The sequence below is a fragment of the Conger conger genome, chromosome 3 (assembly GCF_963514075.1).
Source record: "Conger conger chromosome 3, fConCon1.1, whole genome shotgun sequence".
Classification (NCBI taxonomy): Eukaryota; Metazoa; Chordata; class Actinopteri; order Anguilliformes; family Congridae; genus Conger; species Conger conger.
Genome location: NC_083762.1, coordinates 65,784,211 through 65,810,910, shown reverse-complemented (window position 1 = coordinate 65,810,910; position 26,700 = coordinate 65,784,211). Strand labels below are relative to the sequence as shown.

Here is a 26,700-nt window from a genome sequence, read left to right as displayed (position 1 = left end):
AGCCTACATGCCACAATAAAAGGGCAAAGGTTTGTTGACAAATAACACTGTACAGCGGTGATCGCATTGCGATTCTGTCGCGTTGTTAGTGCAACTGGAAAGGAATGACCTCAGTCTAGCTCAGCTGCATGAGCGCTAGAAAGCTGCGATCGACCAACAAATAACCTAAATGCGACTGCAGTAGGGGAGAAACGGCTGCCCCAAATATATTTCTCCGATAAAATGGAATTAACAAAAATAAAATATCTGGGTAAAATGTATTCGCTTCTGACTGAATTAAAGCGCATAATATTAAATTGACTCGGTTAAATAAATTTGCTCTTGACAATCGAAACATGACATTGGGATCTTAGTGACTTTAATACAATGATTACGGTAACCTTGTCACAACACATTGCGCTCTCTCAAATGCTCGTAGATGGTGGGGGTGCAGCTTCAGAATAGACAGCACGGGGTACAGTCCCAGGTCGCATACCCAGCATTCGACGGCTAGACCCACACTTTGATAAAAAATTACGAAGTGTTTTAAGCGTAGGATCTTAATGGCGTACAGATTGCAAGCGCTGAGAGAAACTGGTAGTAACGAATGCACCTTTCGCTCAGATAGTGGTGAAATCCACGGAATGTTCCATTTTCAGGAACGACTCAAGATAATACCGATGCACTGAAAATGTGAACGAGATGTGGAGGATTATGCTGGGAGAGATGAATGAATAAAATGCTTGCAAATTAACAATCAGGTAACCGATTTTGGGTTATATTTATTCATCGCTTCAGCATGTGCAGGTTGTCTTCCGGGATTGTATGCGCGCGTTTGAACAAGGTAGCTTGCCATCAGGGTTTCTGTGGCTTGCATTTCGGTCCTGTTTGTCTTTTTACCCCTAGCCTTGAGCCCCTCCTTGTTTTGTAGCTAGCTATCTTGCAATGTTTACATTTGGATCAGCTTGTAGCTATAAAGGTGCTGGGCACCGTCCTTCTGTGGATGTACAATGGTCCGTTGTGTTTTATAAAAGTGAACAACAGAGAGTGGAACCGATGCTCTTAAAGGATTTGTCACCTCAACAATGGGAATATTCCGGTCTGCAACATTGCAGCGTTTTCCCCTGCATTAAAGCAAACGGAGAGGCCTGCGAGTTCAGGTGCAGCTAGTATTTAGCCAGCTAGTCTTTCTTGTACATTAAACAAATTACAAAGCAACACAAAGGGAAATTATCCATGCAATCGTTATTTAACTGCCAAAATGGCAAAACACGTTAGCGAACAAGCTGCTAAGCTTCACAGTTACTTCGTACCAGCAAAGTCGCATTGCTTGGTAAAATATAGAATGGCTAGCTACCTACTAGAAAGCTGCGAGAACACGAATAAACCATACTTAGTCACCGTTACCACAACTGCTTTAAAAACGAGCCAGTGTTAATCATTGATTGATATGGCATGATTATAGATATAAGTTAGATAGACGTACTGCATGGCAAGCTTTTCACTAAAATTAATAAAAAATTGTACTAGCTGTAACCTGCATCTGTATCCACGTCAAATAGCTTTTAAAAAAACAGCTAGGTAGTCAGGTAGTTATATAGAGCTAGCCAGTGTTAGCAAGTACATTTAGTGTTTCGCTCATTATCTAAGGTTAGTTATATAGCTAAAGTGTCAAGTATAAGTTAATAGTCACCCAACCTTATTTTGCTCGCCAACAGCGAAGAGCAATTTCGGGTAACGTTAATGTGTTCTGTACCAAAGCATGCATAGCCTAGTTAATGTCGCTCGTGTGGGCCCATATGCACATACTGATGAAAACTAGGAAACCAGAAGAGTGTTTCCGTGTGTTAACATGAGGTGTTAACTAGCCAGCCAATTAATGATTAAATGTCTGTCCATGAGCCCTGTGACTTGGCCAACTAGCTAGCCAGCCAGCCAGTATTATCCCACTATGCCCGTTGCCCAGCTGCATTGCCATGGTCGATGCACGTGATTGGCACGCTAGCACGTAAAATAGTTTATTTATTTATTTATTTATTTATTTACTCATTGATTGTTAGGGGGCGATATATTTACACAGGTGTCGTCGTTGCTAGCCCACTTGCAGTGTAAACTGCAAGCCGGTCAACTTGTACATCATGGAGTAACAATTTTATTCAGTGAACTACAATGGCACAGTACGTTCTTCTAGGCTACACGTAAGATATCCAGACCTATATAGCTCTATCTATTTTTGCATGGTCATTTGGGAACCTGTAATTGTACCTTACATTCTGCCGTCAGAGTGTTAATTACAAATGGCCATTCGACTGCAGATAACGATAACTGTAATAAGGACATGCATATTATTAATATTAGTAGTAGTAGCCTCTTGGCAGGCGTCTCAAAATACATGCAGTCCTTACATTGGAGGGAACTGTCATCTGTCATAATGTGCCCATGACAAATGTTATTGGTGTTTTATACCTGTTGCTCAGAATCACTAAGGTATACATTTTACTGGATGTGTTCCCATGAAAAATGTGGAAAGGGTTTTACTTTTTACAGTTTATTTTTGTTTCATGCCGTTTTAAATTAATAAGCCTTGTTTTGGTTGTTGATATAACAGTTATTTGTTTTCACACTGAAAAAAACAACAGTTGTACAGGATTAAAACTCATTGGTTCCATTGCTACATCACCAGAGGTTTGAATTAAATGCAAGAAAAGGTCTGTCCTTTAGACCAATATCTAGGTTAGAGAATGCTTGGTAAATATTGTTGTTCAGTCTTTACTTTGGTCCTGTAACCTAGATGACTTCTGCACCTAACACCACTGTCCAGGATTCTTGTTGTTGCTGAGCTTACTTCTCAACTTGAACTTCAAGTCATGAAAATTGAAGAAAATTGCAATGATTGCCTTGTTATTATGAAGCTTCAATGTCAATAGTCAAGCCAAAATTGGTGGGATCTGAGGCAGCCAAATTTTATCCTGAACAAATAGTGACTTTGTAAATATGTATGTATGTATGTATTATTGTGGTTATTAGTAGTAGTAGTTTGAATGTGGATTTTAATCTGTTAAACCCTAGATTCTCTTTGGTTTGTTGTTGAGATTACATGGTTGAGGCAGTAGTCAAGGTGCCCTTGAACTCTCATTTATGGGGAAATCCTTTTTTATTTGAAGTATTTAAAAGCATCAACACTTGACTCTCACTTCACCTCAGGCTAACCAATTACTGGTATGAAACCCTTAAATACAAGGAATATATTGTGGTTTAGCGAGTCTGTTGTTGCTGTGAATACATCACCACTGGGGTCCTTCTGCGGGAGGCTGAGTGTGAGTGAAGACCAGGGGGAATGTGAGTGAAGACCAGGGGGTGCATGAGTTTGACCAGGGGGTGTATAAGTAGCTCAGAACATTTTGGTGAAGATCACATTGTGCAAACACAAATGTGAAGGCAAGAGGAAGTGGGTGGGGCTAATGTTTTACCAGCTTCCTATTTTGCTGACAGCTCCTTGCTTTGTAGCTTCAGTGCCCATTGAAATGGCTGGTGTCTCTCGTGTTCTATGACATTGATGTGTACTGTTTTGTACGTCGCCTTGGATAAAAGCATCTGCTAAATAACATGCAATGTAATGCGATGTAATGCAGCTCCCTTAGAGTAACTGTAGTATCTCCGTTTAGCCAGTAGATGATGAAAAGCTACATGAGGGCATTTGCAAGAGGAAACTCAGCCCTTGAACAATGTCTGTTCTTGTTTATCACAGGCCCTTAATAGTGCTCTGAATATGACAGACTCAGTGTAGTGATAGCAGTGCAAGTGATTTTATAATTAATATTCAATGATATTTAATGCAGTGGCTGCAGACGTGTGCATTTAAATAATATTAATTTGCAGTTCAGACAAATTAATGGAGCTGGACCTTGAGATAGAGGGGTGTATTAGGTCTATCACAGCTTTAAAAAGTTGATCTACTGTTGCATACTGTATAAGAAATAAACAACAAATATGGTTCTTTTGAACATCGTAAGACATCAGGGTTTTTTCTGTTAATAATACATAAAACATTTTAGATAAGCAAGTATTGTTGCATTCTAAAATTTCTATTTGAAATGGTCAGATGTGACTGTATAGTGTCCTGCCAGTGCACAACCATGCTGTCATTGTTATTTAATGTTGCATCCCCTGCTTCAACCAGAATTATCTTGGTTTTTAACCCAGGGTTTCCTTGAAGGCACTGTAGGGGGTCCCTGGCCAGACTCAATATGAAACTTTATGTTCTTCAAAATATATAATAGGCCTACATATGTACAACAAATCGAGTTGATACTGGAATGCATTTGCATGTTTTGATTGGTTGAAACAGGACCTCAAGGAACATCAAAATCCATTCAAATGCATGTTTGAAAAAAGTCACAAATAAATTACAAATGTTTCTTCAGTAGAAACGTTGTGTAGAAAGTGGTTTATGCAATATCAGGTTTTTAATTTTAATATTTCTTATTATGTTTATACTATACATTATAAAGTTATTTTTCTAATTATTTTATGTCAGTGTGAAAAAGCAATAAGTAAATACACAACTGCAAAAGATGTTTTGATCAACCCACATTTTTTATGTTATTTACATATGTAAATGTTCCTGTAAATTGAGGACCTTTTTGAACTGATCAAAACATGCAAAACACTGATCAAAACAAGCCATTGCAGTATCAACTCTAGGCCTATTATACCTTAAGTTTTATTCTGATTGGAAACCTTCTACCTTACCATCTTCTACCTGAACATCTAACACTTTTTGGTCATTAGGCCTGCCTTGTGGCTGTTCTAATTAAGTCATACACTAAGTGGTGCTGTTGTAGTAAGTCATCAAATATTGAAAAATAATTGTGACATAATTTAGCATTTATGTATGTCCATAACTCTTTTTCTGAGCAGTATTATGAAAAAAAGAGTTTGGAATCTGAACGAATCAGACTAGGCCCTGCTTAATGCCAAAGATATGATGCTCCAAAATCGACATGCACCCCAATTTCCACTCAAGAGTAACTTTGTGTACCACCCACCCCTTATTTAAGAGCCAATATTGCTAGAACGACAAATCCAATGAGGCTAATGTTTTGGATGTTCTTTATTGATTTTTCTGGTTGATTTTTCATGGAATGACCCAAAGGGTATTTTCTGAAGCAATTTATATTAAGAACTTTGCTTAAAGGTACAACAGCAGTGCCTTTTCTGAGAAATTTAACCTGTATTACGAGTCCAATTTACTAACCATAATGCCACATTGCTGCCCTGTCTGGTCAATTATGACAGCTATATAGTTCCTATATTTTGGGCCCATGTAGTGCTCTTTTCAATTTTGTTTCACAACATTTAAACAGGCATTGGTTACTCGTAGTTGTTCTGTGTCCTCTATTCCATATACGTCGCTAACTCACGTTAGCCTGATTCGATTGTTGATGTTTTGGGATAAAGTCAGGGCGTTTGGTTTCATAAAGGGATTTCACAATTTAGACGGACTTGTTGCTGGGACAACAGTGTCTTAAGCACAAACCTGCTCAGCCCCAGGTTTAAGGAGAAGTTAGGAGGATAACATGTATGTAGCCTATATAAATTAGCCACATGGTGGAATCGCGCTCACACAGCAGAAATGTGCGCAGTACAGTGCAGGTAAAAATAATATGATTTGCACGAGGGTTTCACATAATCAGTAACAAATACATATTTCCAGTGTTCCCACTGTGAGGTTAACCACTTGTCCATTACGGTGTAAGTTATTGGTAACACATTTACGATTTTATTCATAACAATACTTACTTACTGATTTACTTGCTTTCTCGATAATGCCACTGCACTGAAACAGTTTCATGTTCCCAGTCAGTGCATGGGAAGTCATGAAAAATTATATAATAATTTGGCATCTGGCATTATCAGAAAGCAAGTAGCCTAAATCATTTCAAAATGTTTTTACAAATTTAATTTATCTGCAAATACCAGCCAGTTCCTCCCTCACTTTGGCTGCTCAGGCTATGTTTGATTTGCATGTAAAAAACAACATAGGTTACATGACGAGAATTTAATTCATCAGATAATTTGATATGTGTAGTGTCAAATTATCCTAGATTTTTCATGCGACGTATATGAAATAGGGCCCAGTTCTTTCATACTAACAGATAGAATAGTGTGGAGAGCGATGTGAAGCTGGACAACAAAGAAAATGTAAATCTGTGTTCCCAGGTAGCCCTTGGAAACATGCACTAGTCTGTAACTTCAAAGCTACCCCCTCCAGTGAACCCAGATCTGCAGGCAGCATTTACAATTGCATGAACTTTGCAGACGCTCCCTATTTCAGGTCTTAACCTACCAATGGCAGCCAGTCATTCCTGTGCAGAGGAGGAGTGTAGAGGAGCACTTGGATCAGAGGGTTTAGATTGGTGTCCTCAAGGTAGCACATGTATACCTTCATCAAAGGCATTGTTCATTTGCCTTTCAGATCAGCACTGCAGTCACTGGTGAACTGCTGCTCTTCTGTTTGTTATTGCGCAAATGCTACCTTTGTCTGTGCTTGTGGATACATTTCAGTTGTTGGGGTTTTTTGAGAGACAGTACCTGCACGCTACTATTGCTCCCAAATAACCTGACAAACACCAGCCACATTGTATAATTGCATCTGTAATTTTGTTAAATGTACACTGGCTTTGTTCTGTTCATCCCTGCTAACACATTTTGGGCCCTAAAAGTGACATGGATTCTCAGTTTTTAACCCTCCCTCTGGAAGATGGCAGAATGATGTTTAGATAATCAGTAATTACTAGGAATTTCCTCAAGAAGGCCCCAAGTACCCCTCTGGGTCAAATTTAGGATGGATGCTGAGGGTTCAGTCCACCATGGTTTTTAAATTAGAACATGATAACAAAGACTCTTAATTAGCCCGAGGCCTACATTGCAGTCCATAAGTATTTGGACAGTAACACAATTTGTGTTGTTTTGGGTCTGTGCAGAGCTTACTTACAGAGTATTCACATACTGCACTGTATATGGTTTTACTAATAATATGCTTCTGTCATATCAACCATGAACAGACCTGGGTTTTCCCTGTTGAGGCAAAGAAGGCTGAAGGCACATTTGTGCTTGATTATTTGTGATGTGACTTTTTGATCAGTGTGAACTATTTGCAGCATTCAATGCCCCTGACAGGGTGGTCTGAAACGTTTTCCACTTGAAAATCTAGAAGGTGTGTGACTGTGTGTGATCATGTGTATGTATAAGCTTGTGTGTGTGTGCGCGCTCTCATGTGCTTGTATAAGCTTTTTTGTGCATGTGTATTGGCCTGTGTGTATATACCGCCTGACGTTTATACTAACTTGACGCTTAATTTATCTTTCCATTTTGAATACTATTCATCAGTTTTATCAGTTCATTCCCAAAATGTCAGTTCAGCTTCAAGACAGTTGGTGTGTTCCTAGCTAAACACTAATATTGATTTTCATGGGGCTGCAGTACATAAACATCAGAATGATGCTCATAGGTAATGAAACTGCAGTAAGCACGAATGCTGTCACTGTAAAAGTAGGTCTTAGTCATGCTGGATGTAAATCAGGGGTAATGGAGCACTTATGTGGTGCTGTATGTAGTGAGATGCACATTATTAAGGACATATCTATTTCATGTGGCTCCAGATCATTTTTATTGGTGGCTCTTGGCCAGGAGCTGGAATACTGTGAATTTAGTGTCCCAGTAAAGCATGCTTCTTATGGGAAAATGGTATAGCAAATGAATACATTAAAATCAAATCCACTCAATCCTGATGAAAATCTGTCTTTTGGACTGTTTTGCAGAGGATTGTAGTGGTCATTTCTGAGGTGGTGTTGTTGTTGCTAATGTAGCCAAGTTCATAAGTGCCTTGCGAATCATATCTCTTACTGGGGAGTGGAGAGGGATGGTGTTTGAAATCTGCAGCAGATTAGCATATTTATCAGTTTATTATACAAAAAGTGAAGGGGGCCAGGAATGAACAAGATCAAAATCAACCGAGATGCGCATTTTAGCTAATATGAAATTTAGAGATCAGTTTTTTTCAGTCAAATTGATTTTTTGTGTCTGTATTTTAAGGCCTGAAGCCTGGGGAAACACCCCCATGTTTTCAATACTGAATAGGATATGTCGCGCACACATTTGTATTCTTTCAGTCCTCAGAACGCACACACAAGTTTGATATTCACAATTCAAAATCAGGACGACACCATGCCGATCAGGAGACTCAGGATTCCGTGTAAACGCCTTGAAATGACAGGATAAACTGGGCAGATAATTGTTTCAGACCAGCCTCCACCCCAGCGATCGCTGGGAGGGGGGAATCAGACCCAGAATCTGCCTAATTGTTTCGTAGTATGCACCAGACTTAACTACAGTACTATTGTTTTGATTTGGAGATCATAATAAGAAAAAAAGGTTTGGAAAAAAGCACTTGGGTGAACTATACTTATGACCCTTCTGTATCCACTGGGAGATGGATTGTCCAGAATTGCATTAATCAATGCTAGAGGCTTAAAGTAACCAAACAAAAAAGGAGAGTAGATGAACAGGCCGTCTGCTTGTGTGCTGAAAAGCACTTGAATAATCCGAATGCAAATGAGATGCTGGAGCCTCGTGAGAGGTCTGTGCGCTTGCTGGTTGTCGTAAATGTCCCTAGTAGTCTTTTTACGTGATGGGCTTCAGCTCTCTTCTCCTTTTTTTTTTTGGTTCATGTTCTTTTTAATATAACGACGGCGAACACGTTACGTAACGTGTGAAACGCTTTGGGAAGAATTGGCCGTGCCGGCGAGCCCCGTTCTGTGAGCTCTTGAAGGACTCTGACTACAGACGACGTGACTAACGCCGTCCCCTCTGTGCGATTGTTCACCAAGACAATGGCGCCATTGTGCAGGGCCAAAGATAGATGGAGGGGGGATATGGAGGCTGCCCGGGTTCACATCGAGGAGTGCCCGGGGGCAGAGACCCCCAGAAGGACGAGGCTAAATGCAGACTCCGTGTCCTGCAAATTTCATCTTTCAGGGAGGAGAGTAGGAAGGGGGGATATGACATCAGCCCAGCTGCCTAGGCCCTGCCCCCTACTGCTCCGCCTTCTCCACTTCATTCAGTATTCTCTGGGAAGCCACTTTATCCTTCCTGTGCAAGACCTGTTTTGTCAGGGCAACAAAGCAGAAATTAAACTAAGATGAAGAGGGGATAATATTTCTGCTTCAAAATACTGTGTTCAAACTGATTTTTCTTCATTAATGCTGTGATTTTAGGGGCTGTGTCACGCTGTCTACTTTGACCTGACATTAAGCAGTTTGAACAACAGAATGGAGCCCTCTTTAACCATTAATGCTCATTTAGATCAAGTTTGAAATGCGATCATACATTCAGTCTTTTTCCCCTCCGTGGCAAACTATGATTTTAACTACCTATGACAATGGAGATAATTTATTTACTCCATTTATTTAGAAAGAATGTCTTATTTAACCAGTTCGGCATTTGGATGACCTGTTTGCAGTCTCCCTTATACATTGAGATGTCATTTGCCGTAGTGACAGATTTATGAAGTCATCAACGTAAGAGTCCTCTATGATACCCGCAAACAGGCCCCGGCTACAGCTGTCTCTTTGTTTTGTTGTTTTCTTTCCCCGCACTTGTTGAAAAAATATTGGAAAACACATCCTTGATCCTATCTTGGATGAAAAATGAGAGGAGAAGTGGGTAATTGACATTCTGTATGGAGGGAAACTGCCCTTGCTGTGATTGGCTGGAAAACATCCTCTTGGTGATGCAACTTGATTTGAATAGTAAGCATTTCGAGATGAAAACAAGTCCAGATTTTCTCAAATTAAGGTTGAACCTTACTTTTCCTATTAACACATGGTTTTATTTCCATTTGCTATTTTGTGTTGTATTTATATATATTTTTTCTGCCATATCATATCTGCATTCACCATTCCCCAATGAATGTATTTTTGTATGAAATTTTAACAGTATTTTTGTGGGGGGGTTTTTCTTCTTTTTTTTTTTTTTTTTTTTAAGAGAATGCCTTTTTAGTGATCCCGATTAAAGATTCTGCAACTCTGTAAAACAGATCAAGATGGATCACTACAGCCCAGCTGGTAGCAATAATATACTTCATACTGGAAAAAAGTATGCAGTCCTGACCGTGAGAAGCAACACATTGCCATAACTCAAAGAACAACCTGACCTTATGTGCAATGTACAAAAGCTTTGAAAAATGGGGGTGCTATTGAAGAGTTTATACTGTTGTGGCATGCTCTTGTGCATAGATGGGCCGTACAGCTGAATCCAGACTGTACAAGTGTCAGCCAGAAGCTCCACAGGGTGACACACAATTGGCCCTAGCGTCACCCAGGGATGGAGGGGTTTCAGTAGGCCCACGATGTCAGTATCTCATTGCACAGCTGCAGCCTACACTGGTTGATTGGCATCATGTATGATGTAATTTCATCTGTTGATCTGCACATGAAGCGTCTTCCTCTGACTCACATCAGACTACAGTGTGATAAAAAAGAGTGCCTACTGTTATCTGCTTCTGAAGAATCGGCAAAGTGAAATTTTAACCATTTAAAAAAGGATGTGAAATTGATTAGAATCACTCATTTCAGGAGACGAATGATGGGATTTGAAAAGTGATCCCATAGAATCAAAGTGAAACTGCCTCAAAGATTCTGAAAACCAAATGATCTATGAAATCTGGAGAGAACAGGATTGGAAAGTATCGAAGTATTGTGTTTTCAGATGACAGGAGTTTGAAAACGATGACTGTAGTCATCCAATAACAATACTGAGGGCAATGCTCAAATCACCATACAGCAAGATTAACTTCAGCAGAAGATACATATCTGCTACAATCAACATTTATTAAAGCAACAAGCCCCACTTGTTCCAAACGACGTTCCTGCGGAGCACTTGGAACATGACTTGTACGGTAGAGTGAGGGGGAGGCACCTACATCGAGCACGAGTGCGTGGTCCTACGTGAACGCGCGCAGCAATACTTTTATTTCCTTGACTGTTCTGCAGGGAACGACTGCACGCGCACCAGAACAGACAGAATTAAATTGGTACTGGAGTACGACTCATAATTCCAAAAGAAGCGGTTACAAACTATTTAAATAACCGGTATATAAATATCAAACCCATGATTTATATCGGCCAAATTCACTATTTTTTTATGGTGACAATATCGGACTTTTCTTGCATCTCGTATAAGTAGCAGATAGCTAACATTAGCCTCGGGCAGTTGCGAACCAGCTTGCTAACAGGAAAATATCGACTGCTGTTTTGGCTAACTGGCCAGCTAATCTTGAACACTAGAAACCGGAAGATTGGTGCCTGTTTGCACACATTTTTATTTCCAGAGAGCAACGAGCGTGCACTTTTGTGTACCTAGTTGCAGTGTCAAGTAGGTTACAAGTACACTTGGGGAAACCTTGCGTTAGCTAGCTAGCAATGTAGCTGGCTAGCTTGCTTTTAATATTCTTGGAGGGGAACATATTTGCCAACAAAGGAAACGGACGATTTTGTACATGTCTCACGTTAATTATCCTGCCCAAATCACAGCGAGGGTAAGTAATATTATCTAAATTACATTTATAATTCGGGTACAGTTAACCTAGCCACCAATCTGGCTACTTAGCAAGGGAGGTAGCTTTGTTTTGTTCAAAAATAAAGCGGAATTCTGTGCATTGCAGTTGATGGCCTGACATTGCTGGAAAGGCGCATTACCCCACAAGTTAAGTTACCCAATAATCATAGCAAATGGCTTAATTGTGCGATTAATGTATTTAGATTAGTCTATATTACACGTGTAGTTAGCCAGTTAGCGTAGCATTTAACGTTATGCCTTTGTTGTAACTGCAAATGTCATGACGGGATGCCATCTCAAATGTTCGTTTCAATCGTGAGTCAAAACATTGCATGGTTTTTAAATGCCTAGGTGTCCAGCAAATCGATTAAGATTAAGTACGGATATATAATTTGAAATAAACTTGTTCCCATTACGTTTTGAACGTTGATCTCTTTGTGCGGTAAGGCTCTTTTGTTATTGCTTTGTTTCTGTCTGAGAGCACATGGCCTGGCCAGCCTTCTCGGTCTGTTAAAGTCACAGTAACCGCTTTTTCACGGTTTTGCACAGGACGCTGCAGCGCTTGTCTTCAGTTGAGCGTTAGCGAAATGGAATTGATGCAACGTTAATCAACTTGTGTGTTTTGTGTATTGTCCCAAACCATTTTCAGTAGCTAACTTGACTTTAAACGTGCGGGAAACGTTAGCTTGGTGTAAGCTTGCTAGATAGCCAATGCTCGCTCGCTGGAAAAATAAGTGGTTCATGTGTGCAAGGATATATATCCAGCTAACCGACGTAGGTGGCTAATGCATATGGTAAACTAGACGCAGAGGCTGTATTGGACGTGAATTGTTAACTAACGTTTGATGTGATTGCTTGGCTAACCAATGTTACATCATTACACGGGTAGGGAGAGATCATGAAGTTAGCCATCTTATGATAAGGGTAACCAACAAAGTCTGGTACATGTGTGAAGATTTTCTAATCGATGTGAAAACATGCAAGTGTGTATATGTACCAATTGGTATGTTTTGAGAAGGTGTCGATGACGTCACATATGACGTTATTTCAAACCAACTACCGCCTTTTCATAGCTCAACTGAACAGCAGCCACAGAGGGCGTTTCTCTTCTCACGCAAGACGCAATAGAGGTCGGACCCCCCCCCCCATATGCTGTGAGCCAATCAGAGGCGAGAACGCCCCGTGTGAGCGAAGAGGAAACCAACTGGTCCCAATGCAAATAATATTTGCATATTTTTTTATATGGTAGTCTCATTCATCCTGAGATTTATTTGCCTCACCTTCTGCATTTTAATATTATTGATGCATTGTTATCATCCTTCGACTGTAATCCTTCCTTGAATTCTTACAAGACGTTTAGGGCTAACACCATGTCAACTTGGACCGGATCGCATGCTTATTTGGTCACATAAGGAACCCCTGGAACCAAAATGAAACTCAGCCCCGGGTACATCATACTTTAGGGAAGGAAGGCAAATTGAATTCTGGCTAAGAGTCAATGATATGAACCAGTCCTCATCACGCTTTTCTCTTGAGAAACAGACCTACATCATTGTTTTCACATTCATTAAATTAAATTAAATGGTACACTGGCTGAGTACTCTTAAGACAGGAATGTGATGGCACTGGAAGCTATAAGATTTGCTAATAGATAAAACTATCAGCCCTGAAAACCCATTTAACCACTGGCTAGCTCAATCCTCTTCTGAGCTGCTGCAGCTTTAACATAGTGGCCTGCTGTCCCCCACAAATGAATCCATAAATCCAGGATTATATCAGTTTAGCATGCAAGCTTAGTAATCAGTCATTGTCCGTTCAGTATGCCGTGACATTTGGCACAGCATTCATTTTTATGGATCTGGCTCAGTGGAAAACATGTTTGATTAGGCCTGTCATGCTGGCCTGTGTTGGTGTTGCTGCGTAACATTGTCGGTGGGGTTTTTGTTTTTACTGGCCAGCTATGGAGTCACAAGTCTACAGGTACTGCCATGTGTCATACGGCTGCTTTGTCAGGACTCATTGTGGCTGGATGTAAAATTGCCCCCGTTTAGGGACCTCACATTTCCTGTGAGTGGGCAAAGCTGGGATGGGCAGTATTTCAAAAGCATATTTGAAATATATATATTTGCATGTGTGCACTTCATATGGGTTGCTTGTTAATTAATTAATTTTTTTAAAAACTAGTTTTGACTAGTTTATGGATACATTTGTCTGGCAGGTGTTTCGTCTGTTCAGATGAGATGGGTACGGAAGTGGAAGTGCCCATAGAGTAAGCTCATACCCCCTCTTTCTTCAGGGTGAAGACAATCCCAGATTTTGAGACACAAGTGCCTCCTGTGCTCACGTTCTCCCGCTCCTGAGCGTGGCTCGTCCTCACGACATCACCAATGCGACCATGGGAAATCGCAGTGAATAGGCGGCCACCAACAGCCCCCTTAAACCAGAGGAGGTTCCCAGGGGAACCCTGCAATACCCCAGTGCATCTCAGGAGAAGGTGAGCGCCCCCCCCCCCCCCGACCGTGACTTTGACCACGGTCGCAACGGCAAACGCGAACCACCCAAAGCCACAGCCCTCAAACGTTAAGCGGGGACCTGGTGCAAGGCGTGTTAATCAGGGTTGTTTCAGATTGCGGCTGCCCACAGCAATAATAATAAAGGAGTGTGTTTATTAGGGCTTTTCATGATCTGAGTGCTTCATAGTGGATGCCTCAGTCACCACCAACTTACATGGTAATGTTTTTTTTTACCGCTAAAAGCCCTCTGTATTTCCATGTAATTTTGTGGTAAAAATAATAAAAGCATTTGAGCAGTCCATTTTCTTGTTTTACTAAATTCTACCCATTGCCATTTTAACTATACTGTGGTCATTCCTGTACAAAGCTTGTTTTGGGGGCCAAGGTTAGTTGATGGCACAAGAAACAAGAAAAAAACAATGAAAAATTATGTAGTCCTTAAAGTTAAAGTTAACATGGTTTGATATTAGTTGCATAAATAACTATATGGTTTGGGGTGTGGGGGTTTTCCCTAGTCAGTTGCTGGGACACCCATGGCCATGTTTTTCTCGGTATCCCTTGTGTGTGCTGTACTCATTCTCGATGACAAGGAGAGATCTCCTTTATATGAGTGGGATTGTGGTCTGTTGATGACCAGTCTATTTCCCATCTCTATATTTCCAATTTCTGAATGTTTTTCTCTCTTACTTTGGTTTTCTAATGCTTATGTGTACTTATAGGTTAATATTTAGGATAAACTGAATTAGTTGTTTCTGGAACTATTCACCTTGATACGTTTGCTTTAAAAAAAAATTTCATCTGATTTCATCTGTTTTCTCAGAGAAACTGATTTGACACAGACCGTAATGTGCCTCGTTCATAATGCATGTGACTGTTTGGTTTAGAGGCTTCTCCTGTGTAATGCCCAGCTGTGTGTGTGTGTGTGTGTGTGTGTGTGTGTGTGTGTGTTGGAGTAGTCCTCCCGGGAGAAGACAGTGGGGGAGGAGAGACAGGCCCATACTGCACAGCTCCCTGCCCCAGGATGAGAGCTTCCAGCACCCCCTCTTCCCCCAGCATCAGCAGCACCTTTCCTTAGATGAGTCCCGAGCGTACAGCCACACCAGCGTCCCGCCACGAATGCTCCACCCTGCCGCACACCCCCCCCAGCAGAGCCCCATCATGGTGGACCTCCACGAGCAGGTAACCCGCCTCCAGGGTCACCCACCACTCTACATACTAGGGGTGTCCCATAAATAACATGCCAGCAAAATCCCACTATTATCGTATTATTTTAATATATTCTATTCATATTATTACTACATCATATACCTGTGCCGAATTTGATACAACTTCAACAGTGGCATGTTGCCTTCTCGTATTTAACTGTTAAGTCAACAGCAGGTTTAGAGTTTCTATCTTCAGGTACTTAACCAACCATTATTTAAGCAAACAATACCATGCTTTCATTCAGTAGCCTAATATGTGTTGACAGTGTGCACGCATGTTCTCGACAGTATGTTTCTCAAAGAAAAAGTAGTGTTTAGACTTTACTTCACCGCAGTGGTGATGAAAATCACCAGAAGTGGCAATGTACTGTTGGCCTTGATTGATCTCTGTATAAGGCTAGTATGATGCATCTAGCAAAAGCCAATACTACTAACCCATTAAAATGGATTTTTAACGTTACTTGTTCAATTGAATATTAAAAGTGAAAGCGTTCAATTATGTGCTCAGCTGCTCTGAAAATTTCTGTCACATCCTCAATATACGGCAAAAGTCCTAGTAGAAGATGCAATTAGATGTTAAGTTGGTTTTTGATTGGGAATGTGTGAGTTTAAAAGTCACAGTCACTAGATCATATAAAAATTCCAAATATGGACAGTGGTTGTCCATAATGCATGAATGACAATTTTTGTTATTCCCCCGAATGGAAAGATCCTCCCCAAAAGAGTGTTTACCAAAACAGAGGAAATTGCTTTGTGTTCTTGTTCTGTGGGGCCTTTGTTTTTAAAGTTTAATGTCTTGAGTTACAGTGTAGAGCAGAGGTGTCAAAGTTTTGTTATTAACAGACTGTTTCGTTAGATTAGCTTTTCACCATTGTTGTTCTCTGGCTGCCAATCTGGGAAACTGCAGCAATGCAACATGAGCTCCATTATCTCTACTGGTCATACGCTTTTTAATGTTAATGAATTCTCTCCATTGTACGCAAGTGGCCTTCATGTCCTTGAGTATCCATATGTCCTATTTTCTGTGATTTAAAGTGTGTATGCAGGGTATAGCAGGTAAGGCAAACACTCACTGCTGTTCCTGTATTCTCACCTTCTTTTCCTGTGCCTGTCTGCCAGATGCACCAGGGACCAGTGCCCATATCTTACACGGTTACCACGGTGACGACCCACGGGTTCCCCCTCCACGCCGGCCAGCCTATCCCAGGGTGCAACGCTCAGCAGCTCCCAGCATGCTCGGTAATATTGAGCGGACAGCACACTCTGCTCTGCTGCCTACCTCCTCCCGTGAGTTTGAAAAGGAAGAGCCGGCATAACAATCAGAAACTACCGGGCAACCAAACAGCTGTGATACCCAAGCACAACTATCCTACCAAAAAAAAAGCAGCAAGTTCAGCTGCATATACTTCATAGCCAGGATAACACAGCTATGAAAGCAAAAGGACAGCCACAGTAGTGAAAGTGCTTTTCCTGCTTCTTGTTCATTGAACACGGACTGTATTGACCTTCCCTCTTGTTCTTTACCACAGACCCATTGGTAGCTAATGTACCCAAACCCTAGGATTTGATTTTGGCTCTTTTTGCTGCAAAGGAAAAGCAATAGCTGAATCAAGCAGGCTTGTCCCTGTAGCTGCCTGCCAAGTACATGAGTAAACTTAAAACTTTTATGCATAAGGCACAAATTACATGCAGTGTGACCAACCTGGATTGATGACCGCAGTGGATTTAAATATGAGGGACCAGGATCATTCGGTTGCCCGGAAGCTTTTTGTCGTTACGCCAATTTCAGTGAAGTGCATGTACAGCATTACCACCACCACCCACCCACAGATTCCAGGGTTTTCATTCGCTCGCCCTGAATCACATGACCATAAACACCCACTGTGCAGCACCCACACTCTGTGACATCATCATTGTATTGTTTCCGGAACTCTCCTTGGTTGGACTTTGCAATGACCAATCAAGTGAGCCTTCAGTCGACCACTGTAGAATAAAGTGTGTGCAGTGTGATCATGTCCATTCCACACAGTACTACACACCATTGTGTTACCCATCATTCTGTGTTTGTCTCGCGCTCTCGGTTTGTGGTTCTGAGTATGTGGTTCACACTTTGGTTTCTGGTGTTGGGGTCCACAGTCTTCTCTCAAACGGGGCCGGTGTGTGTGTGCAGTCATTGGTGCCAGCCCAGCACTAAAACCCCCAATTCAACTTATCAAGGTCTTCATGAAAGTCTATTGTTCGTCGCGTAGTCAAATCAAATGTTTTACAGCTGGGTTAGAACAAGAGTTACACCCACACCGTCCTTTCTCAAATCACCAAAGAGACTGGGGGACCCTGTGCTATCGGTTACAGTCACATGACCCAATGGTCATTGGGCTATCAGCTACACCATTGGCTGAATCTTACTGTATCTGACTCTGCGCTGTGCTTGCAGTAATGAAAAATCTGTGCATGTAAATCAGACTGATTCCTGTTACTGATGAGGAGTAAAGCACCTGCCTGTGAGAAACGAACAGGCACGCCTCCCTCTTAAAGTAACCGTCGGTGGTTCCGAGTCCAAAGCACCGCTGAGTGTTTTGGGGAGGGGGCGGGGGGGTGAGAGGGTGACGTCGCGTTTCCCTGCAATTGACACGCAGTTTCTCTTGTTTCTGTGTGTGTGTGTTTCTGTGTTTTGCGTCCCCAGTTGATCCAAGCCTGTACGATGCAGCACATGCCAGTGTCTTACCAAGCCTTTCCGCCTCTGATCTCCAGCGAGCATTTTATACTGCACCCTCCTCCCCCCGTTCCCCCCCACCAGCCCCCCCACCTCGCTCCGCTCAGCCAGTTCGTCCCGCTGCAGCCCCAACCCCCCCGCATGGTGAGTACCCCCGTCGGCCCCCCCGTCGGGCCCCTGATGGACCCCTGCTGTTACGCGACTACCTCCGGTCCCATTACAGCAGAGAGGGACATGGTGTGCAGCTGCATCCACTGTTTCTAATACTGGTGTCCCACTAGGCCAACCGTAAAAGGCCCTTCTGAGAACGACTCAGCCAATCGGAGAGCCGGCGAGCTGGGATTTCCATAGTTGATGCGTAGAGATGCTCAAATAGCAGCACTAGCGGATGCGCATCATATATTTTTCGTATAAAAACATTTTAATGCGATTTCCATTCCATCAGAAGCGATGCTGCTGATTCACTACCTTTTTTAACGAGTCTGACTAACCTGCATCCCATAAAACCTGGAGTAATAACAATACATTTTCTTTATATAGTGCCTTTCTGAAACCCAAGGACTCTTTACAAAGTAATGGATAGAAATGGCAGGATGCAACAGAAAAGACAACAAGAATACCAGGGGAAAAAGTAAATAAACAAAATAATCATCAATTACTGAACAGGACTGTCACTTTCATCTCTACTGTGGTATAAAATACGATTTTATTCGTATTACGTAAAGTAATAGTTATTAGTCTTTAAGCAAAGATGTTACAGATTGGATTGGAGTGTTAGCTCTGTTTTGATTTGAGATATCTGACCCCCCACCCCTGGTGTCGTGCAGCCTCTACAGAGAGTGGACAATGAAGTGGAGATGAGAGGGGAACAGCACCCCGTCGGGGGGTTCTCCTACAGCCCCACCCATCACCCACCAGCAATGCCCCCGTCTGTGCCCCTCCAGTACCTCCCTCAAGACCCCCTGCACCAGGACCTTCCCTTCGGAGTGGTGAGTGTCAGCTACAGGCTTCAGCCCAGGCTCATGACTGAAAGACACGCTGAAACGGAAGTGAGAGCAGCAGTAGCTTCAGTGATAAGACGTACTGTATACATGAGTGAAACTGATATTTCTGGGAATGTTAGAAGGGCGGGGAGTTGATTTGATTGACATGAAATGAGGATGCGCAATATCCTATGTGAAAAGGATATTGAGAGGTGCTGGAGAATCGACATGTAAAACTAGATAGGGTTTATTATTATGTATTTTTTATAAAAAAAACTTTTTGGATTGGATTTAGATTTTTGGTACTAAAACTTTGTCTTCTGGATAACAGGACCTAAATAAAACATTGGAAAAGTGTTCAATATTGGACCATTGTATAGCGCTCATTCATTCTGTTTTGTAAGCTATGATTACAGTCAAGTGGAATGTGCACATTAGCATGTGTATCCAGTAAGAGTGATATCATCCATCTGTTGTCTGTGTGTGTTAACTCTCCATTTGAAAGCCGTTGGCCTGTGTATAATACTTGTTCTCTCTCTCTCGCACTCTCTCTCTTGCTCCCTCTCTCCCTCTCTCCCTCTCTCGCTCCCTCTCTCTCTATCTCTCTCTCTCTCCCCCTTCCTCTGCCTCTCTCCCTCTCTCCCTCCCTCTCTGCAGCCATACCCCCACGTGTTGCCACGGCGAGTTAGCGGACAGAGATACCGTCTCCAGCAGCCCTTGCCCCCGCCTCCCCCTCCTCCTCCCTATTACCCAAGCTTCCTGCCCTACTTCCTGTGAGTAACACTGCAAAAGATGGCGGAGGAACTATCAAAATGTCTGTCACAGTTCAAGTCACGGAGAATGGTGTCTGCAGGTTATAGTCTGGTTGTCAACGGTCTTTGATGTTTGCATGAATATTCAAGCGGCACACAGGCATTAAGCCAAACTTTGATCCTAAGAGCCCGCTCGAGAGAAATCTAGCTACCCAGCCACTCTAGTTTGTCGCGTAAGAAAATGTGACTGCGTAAATGCATTTTGTTATTCAGACTGGCAAGGCAACTTCCCAAACAAATGTCAAACCTTTACCATAAATATGTATGAGGATGCGCTGTAGAAGGGAGGTGGTGTCATAATGCATAGGCATTACTAATCGGTTATTCCAAGAAATATGTCTCATTGAGTTTATGTGCAAAATGGCTGACTTGTGACCAGGCTGGACAGAATCCAGCGGACTGCCAGTCAAACCCTGGGATAGTAGAATGCTGCTCACAGCGCATACTGTTGTAGTACTCCGAAGTGTCAGGTGTAGCCTTTTTCTCTGGCGCAAACCAATAAGTACACTATGGCTGTCCTGTGTGTGCAGTATTAATGGTGAACTGACTTCCTGTGCGTATGTGTCTGTGCAGCTCGATGCTTCCTGTGCCTCCGACTGCAGTGGGGCCAGCCATCAGCCTGGACCTCGATGTGGATGACGTGGAGATGGAGAACTATGAGGTGTGTATGTGTGTATGTGTGTGTGTGTGTGTGTGCGCGCACAGTGTATACACACGTGTGTGTGTGTGTGTGTGTGTGTGTGTGTGTGAGTGTGAGCGCACAGTGTATACGTATATACGTGTATACGTGTGTGAGTGTGTGAGTGAGCAGAGGACATTGTAGCCTCTCACACACTGCTGTGCTGACTCTGCTGCAGGCACTACTGAACCTGGCTGAGAGGCTGGGAGAAGCCAAGCCTCGCGGACTCACCAAAGCCGACATAGAGCAGCTTCCGTCCTATAGATTCAACCCCGAGAGTCACCAATCTGAACAAACTCTGTGAGAACTTATTACACCATTTATTCACTATACCCATTCATTTATTATGATTCTGTTTATTACACCCATGCACTGTCCCATTTATTCTCTAGCGATTCATTCTGATGATTTTATTTGAATGGTTATATAAACATGGTGAAGTCATGAGATGCTGTTTGCTCATGACCTCTGCTCTCCGGTCTCTTCCAGGTGTGTTGTGTGCTTTAGTGATTTCGAGTCACGGCAGCTGCTTCGAGTATTACCCTGTAACCATGAGTTCCATGCTAAATGTGTCGACAAATGGTTAAAGGTGAGACTTCTTAAATCATAAAACATGCAGACAGTGGGGGGGGAAACAATATGTCTTTTTTAATGATGTTTGTATCTCTTCATAGTTTTGCACTTATCTGTGAATAAGTGATATTAACGCTTAACAGTAAACTTATTACCCTTTGTTAATGACTTTCCTATTTCGAGCTTGCTGTAGGTTCACTAACTTAACAGAATAGTGATAGGAAGGTAGCTATTCAAATATGGCTGTGCCAGTATCCCTTAGTCCTTGTTACATTACATTACATTACATACTTGTCAGCTCTACAATGTTGTGGGAATGACAAATGAATGGATGGTAAATGTTACAATATCAGTAAATGTTGAACATATAATGGAAAATTTCACAAGGTAGCAGCTGGCGATAAATTGTGATGCTGAAATTAACGCTTGACTCATTGGCTGAGTCATGCAAGACATTCAGAGCCCACCAAGCTTTTATGTGACCCTGATGGAATAATAGTTTCAAATGTTGTGTCAGTGAAGTCATATGTCGCCCCTTCATCTTGCCTGGGCGAAGCTAACTTTACCCAAAGCCCTCCTTGCAATCCTCAGGAAATGTGTTATTATGACATCCAATAGCCAGCATGACTCAGAATTCAGATCCAGAGTTGCTGCTTTCATGTTGTTCTCTTTCCATTGGAGTCGCTGACCTCTCTTGGCTATGCATGCCATTAAACTCATGACATGTGTGCTCTCCTTGAAATTATATCTGTAGGAATCAAAGGTTTAGATTGCTGTGCTTTATAAAACACTCTGCCGGAACAGTCTGGAAACCCAGGTATTGAGTGATGCGCTTTTTCCTGTGATTGCACCCTTCTGATGTTTCCAGCCAGTCTTGTTCTGTTCAGTCTGCAAGCTGTTTTTTTTTAGTTTTTTTTTTAATATAATGGCTGTAATAAAAAAGATGCTGCAGCACTGCTCTCTGGGAACTTTGCAGCCGGTTCAGATCTGAAATAAAGAACACGCCGCTCGTTTGAGTCCGGGGAGGAAGCAAGGTCTCTCGCGCTGAGTAGGATGACAATATTGTTGTGCTGATATTGGTGAATCATTATTCGCTCGTGTTCCTATGAAGCTCTGCATGCAACAGCGACATTTAACACTTACCTTTCGGAGATGTAATAAAATGTCCAACAACTATGTGTAAATGCGTGGAGATTATCCATTATGCAGAAGTAGGGACACAGAGCAGTTGGTAGTTCTTATGTACAAGGTATATTAGTCTCTGGTCAAAGAGTGCTGTTAACATCTGTTGCTAATATAACTAGTTTTCTGGCTTTGTAAGTCTTTCTGGGTAAGAGTGTCTACTAAGTTAAAGTATTGCAGTACAAAAAAAAGTTATCTGGTGGCTGCTTGGGACCAAATCATAACGTAACGGTGAGAACAGGCCATTCAGCACAGCAATGCTTGCCTTTTCCTGCCACTAAAGTGTACCTACTGCTTAGTTTGCCTAAAAGCTCAATGGTATTAAGCACCGTATCAAGCCTGCTCTTGAAAACCCCCAGTGTTTCTGCCTGTGACTTTGGTTCTTGGGTGTGACAGATTGAGATGTTGGCCTTTTGGCTTGGCTAACGCCCCTGTCCCTGCTTTCCAGACCAATCGCACCTGTCCAATCTGTCGGGCGGACGCGTCTGAGGTCCACCGGGACGTCGAGTGAGTGCACACCGCGGCTCGTCCAATGGGAAAGCAGCGCGATAGATGGAGCATGCTCCATGTGGGATCACGGGACTCCGCCCACCTGTCCCGCGGTCCCTCCCCCCCGCAAAACACACACACACACAAAAAAAAAACCTCCCGCTCCCCCTCCCCATCTCGAACAATACTCAATCTCCGATCGTGTTTGGGGCCCTCTATCCACCTCTGCTGTGCGTTGTGTGAGTTTGATGAAAGCTACTGCCTAGTATAGCCACATAGCCACTGAGCTCTGGAGTTGTGTAGTGTGTATTTCTCTCGGTTTTTTTTGCCCTTGTGTTACCGATACTCCAAAGATTTAACCTGTAATATCTGTTGTTGTGTTTTAACTTTTAAGGGAAACAAAATTAGGCGTTTTTTTTTCTTTTCTTTTCCTTTCTTCTTCTTTGATTATTTTCTAGTTGATATTAGAATCATTCCAAGTACTTCACCAGTGATAGGGTTACAGGAGTTTGGGGCTGTGAAATTGGCAGACCAACACCAAGATGAATTTTTTAAAAAATAATAAAAAAAGGTTAGTAGGAACCTGAAGCATTCCGCTGGCTTGGAGAAAAGGCTTGACCATCAGAGATGCATGTTCGTATAGGTGATGGGCAAAAGTGACTTGTTGTTAATAATGTATGTTACGCAATAATGTATTGATGATTTTAATATTACTTTCCCACTTTTTTCTTTATAATTTTTTTAAAACCTGCGAATGCTATTGTGAACGTCTGACTTGCTGTGGTTAAAGTTGCAGTATCTCTTTAAGGCCTGTGGTTAAAAAAACAAACAAAAAAAACTAATGGATTGGAGCTGACGGACAGACCTTGGTTCGGAACCCTCCTCTAGCTTTCCCTCGGCAAAAAAAAAAAGTAGCTGAAATCTGTTGGGAAGAAGGAGCGTCGCAGTGGAGTTTCTGTCGTTGCTCTTGCAGCAGGCGTCCGTCCTGCTGCGGTCGTACAGACGGACAACGCGGGGACTGAAGATCACGTCCTGCAAGCGCCACGCCCAAGCACCCACGCCCTCTGGCTCCACCCCCCCCTCCCAGAAGCCCGAGCTTTCGGCTGATCCCAGGGGAATTCTGGGGGACGGAGTTTGCATGGACTGTTGATTTAGATTAGCAATATTTAAATCAAGAATATCGCCACCGTTTTAACCGTTAACAGAGAAAAAAAGAAAAACGACAGCGACGAAATAAAAAAGGCAAAAGAAAACACTCAAACGAGGAATACTAGATAAAACCAGGAGAACCGGGTCTGAGGGACGGCCAGCGTCTCGCCGCCCTCCGCGCTGCGGAGGAGTGCGTGGCAGGAGCGGCGGGGGAGGTGGTTGCCGTCGGACCGCTTTTGCAGAGAGCAATACGTGCAGCGAGTGCCGGTTTTAAACCGAACACTTCTCTCCGTTCGGGGATGGCCAGGTTTTTCCTGGTTTGTGAGCCAAATATTCAATATGCTTTCAGCTCTGCCTTCTCAAGACCTTGACAAAGCACAAACATCACCAATCTTTAAGAAGAAAAAAAAAAAAGAAAAAAAAAAAAACCTCTGTCATTTCCACTTGTTTTAAGAGTGTAAGGTTTTTAAAAAATTGTCATGGGTTTTATCTTTAACAGATAGAGGACAGAAGGACGAAGTGACAGTACTAACATGGTATATGTGTACGTGTGATTCCCTAGGCGAACTCGGTCAGGTCTCGATCCTTGTGTTAGGTGGTGTAAAAAGATACAGCATTTTTCAGCATAGCTATCGTGTGAACGGCTTAAATTATCGTCTTGTTTTTGAAGACAGAAGAATGTTTAAACGGCTTGAATTGCATTGCATATTGAACCTTGTGTGTGTAATTGGTGGCAGTTGTACAGTGGGGGGAGGGGGAGGGGGGGGATGACGGGGGGGATGAGGGGGGGGGGGGGATTCGAGGGACAAAGAGCTGAGCGATGCACTGGACTTTTCTGTTCTCAGATCAGCTGGCTCGGACCTCCGCCCGCTCAGTCCGGAGGCTGAGGGATATGAAACGCTGTTCTGTGGTCTTTCCAAGTGCTCTGTAATCAGGGGACTCCGTAGTACTGCCCCTTATAAGCTCTTCTCCGCAGTCTTAAGATGGTGGCTGTCCTGCCCAGGGTTAAGGAACCTCGCCATGTTTTATAGAGATGTGTCCGGTGCCACAAGTGTGTCCGCTCGAATATAAGCCATTTTAACAAGTTTAGCCCACAGTTTAGGTAACAAACCTAAATATACATATCTGTTCACTGGCATATATATTGTGAGTTAAAATAGATTTCACTCAGGGCCGTTCAGCTGATTTAAAATATAAATATATATATATAGAATAAAGGAAAACAGTTGATTTCAGATGGGGTTGATGCCGCGATGGAGACATTTGTTTAGTTTTTTTGTTTTATTTTTCATGGTGGTGGTTTTCCTCAGGCCGTATGTAGTTTCTAATATAACCAATTGAACATGTACTCCTAATTTTGCCAAGTGTAGTGGATATGGCATCTTTTAAAGACAGGCATGCAAGCAAAAAAAAAAGAAAAAAAAAAGTACAATAAAGAAGTTATAAATAGAGAAAGAAAAAGAGGCAACGTGTCACTGCGACCTAACATCAGAAGGTATGTTAATCAAACTGTTAAAGTTCGGTTTCTGTGTTCTTGTATTTGAATGATATACATATAAATATATATATATCTATATCTATATCTATATTTACACACATACACACTGGTCGTGTTTCTATTTTAAACGTGTGCCTTTGCACACACTATCCTACCTAAACCACTTCCAAACTGATCCTAAAGGTGTTTGCATGATTTTAAAAGATTTTAAAAAAATATGAAAAAAACAAGTGTGTATTTTGAGTGAAAGATATCTAGAAATGGGGCGGGATGTTATTTAACTGTGCACAATATGCATGCGTTTCTGACCAGGTCCCAGCTGGTTTTTAGCTCTAGTTGGCTTCGGGTGTGGGAGGGGGGGTGGGGGGAATTGAGGGTTGGGTTGAGGGGATTTTCTGCTCAGCTGATGACTGCCACGCACTGTACTGCACACATTTGTAATATTCCTGAATGACTACAAGATTTTATTGCTGTAGTAGTGTCATAATTCAAAGTCTTTTGGAACTGTGAAATAACCTTGCTTTTTTTTATTTTTATTTGGCCTGTGCGTAAGGGGTTTGAGACCACATCGGAACCTCTTACCCACTTCTGTGACTGAAGATGACAAGCCTGGGAACTAGATATTTGAAAGCCATATAGTGAAAAGGTGCTAGATGTTACATTTTAGCTATGTTGCTACTCTCACTTAGCGGAATGCAATAGTTTGCCATGTAATCTAACAGCATGCAGTGCTAATGCCCCCCAAAAACGGTCATCTACAGTCATGCGATTGTGTCAAAGGGAGAAGAGGGTATCAAGGAAGAGATTCTCTTGTTACAGTGGTATTTAAGACCACGAAAAATCGAGCTTACTGTCTGAGAAACAAAACCAACAATTATTATTTTCTTTTCCATTGATCTTACACAGGTAGTCTAAAATCACCTACTCGTAAAAGTCTGCCTTAAATTAGTTGGATTTGTAGTGTCCAGGACATGTTACGAAAATGTTACGTCTGTTGTCATACTGCCACCAGTCTACTTAGAATCAGTGTTTGACCCAGCCTTTGTATCTTAAGGCTTTTAACAGCATTGCCAAAATTTTTATCAGTTAGGCTGGCCATTTAGATGATGCCGTCGTTTGGCGTTCCAAAGGATTCCTCACCAAACCCTTAACTCCGCTCACTTCAAGTGCCACATTTGGGCTGGTGGAAGTTTTCGTTTAGAGTTGGGGAAAAATCTAATAAAATAGAATCTTGTAGTCCTTCTGTGGTTCAATTAATAAATAAGTAATCTCACAGCTTGTGTGGTGCAAACTTGTATTCCAATAA

The 26,700-nt window shown here is 42.1% G+C and overlaps 1 protein-coding gene across 3 annotated transcripts; it reads left to right on the top strand.

The window, feature by feature from the left end:
• The first annotated feature begins 646 nt into the window (after positions 1–646).
• Positions 647–24,008, top strand: rnf44 (ring finger protein 44). Of its 3 annotated transcripts, none has more exons than XM_061237020.1 (11): positions 647–740; positions 13,895–14,092; positions 15,068–15,290; positions 16,436–16,555; positions 18,000–18,173; positions 18,857–19,018; positions 19,670–19,785; positions 20,398–20,485; positions 20,682–20,803; positions 20,993–21,092; positions 22,707–24,008. In XM_061237020.1, the coding sequence occupies exons 2-11, from the start codon at positions 13,986–13,988 to the stop codon at positions 22,767–22,769; spliced, it is 1,275 nt and encodes a 424-aa protein (XP_061093004.1). In that variant the 5' UTR covers positions 647–740; positions 13,895–13,985; the 3' UTR covers positions 22,770–24,008. The 3 variants fall into 3 exon arrangements, with proteins under 3 accessions (XP_061093004.1, XP_061093002.1, XP_061093003.1); XM_061237018.1 differs by having other exon boundaries at positions 16,436–16,603; XM_061237019.1 differs by lacking the exon at positions 647–740 and adding an exon at positions 11,031–11,578 and having other exon boundaries at positions 16,436–16,603.
• Positions 24,009–26,700: the final 2,692 nt, after the last annotated feature.

What these genes read in the sequence shown, in the direction of transcription:
- rnf44 (XM_061237018.1), top strand. Translation starts at nt 13,986, where the DNA reads ATGCGACCATGGGAAATCGCAGTGAATAGGCGGCCACCAACAGCCCCC. An exon ending in AGGACCTTCCCTTCGGAGTG is followed by an intron (nt 19,019 to 19,669) that starts GTGAGTGTCAGC and finishes CCCTCTCTGCAG; the next exon opens with CCATACCCCCACGTGTTGCC. An exon ending in AGCTTCCTGCCCTACTTCCT is followed by an intron (nt 19,786 to 20,397) that starts GTGAGTAACACT and finishes GTGTCTGTGCAG; the next exon opens with CTCGATGCTTCCTGTGCCTC.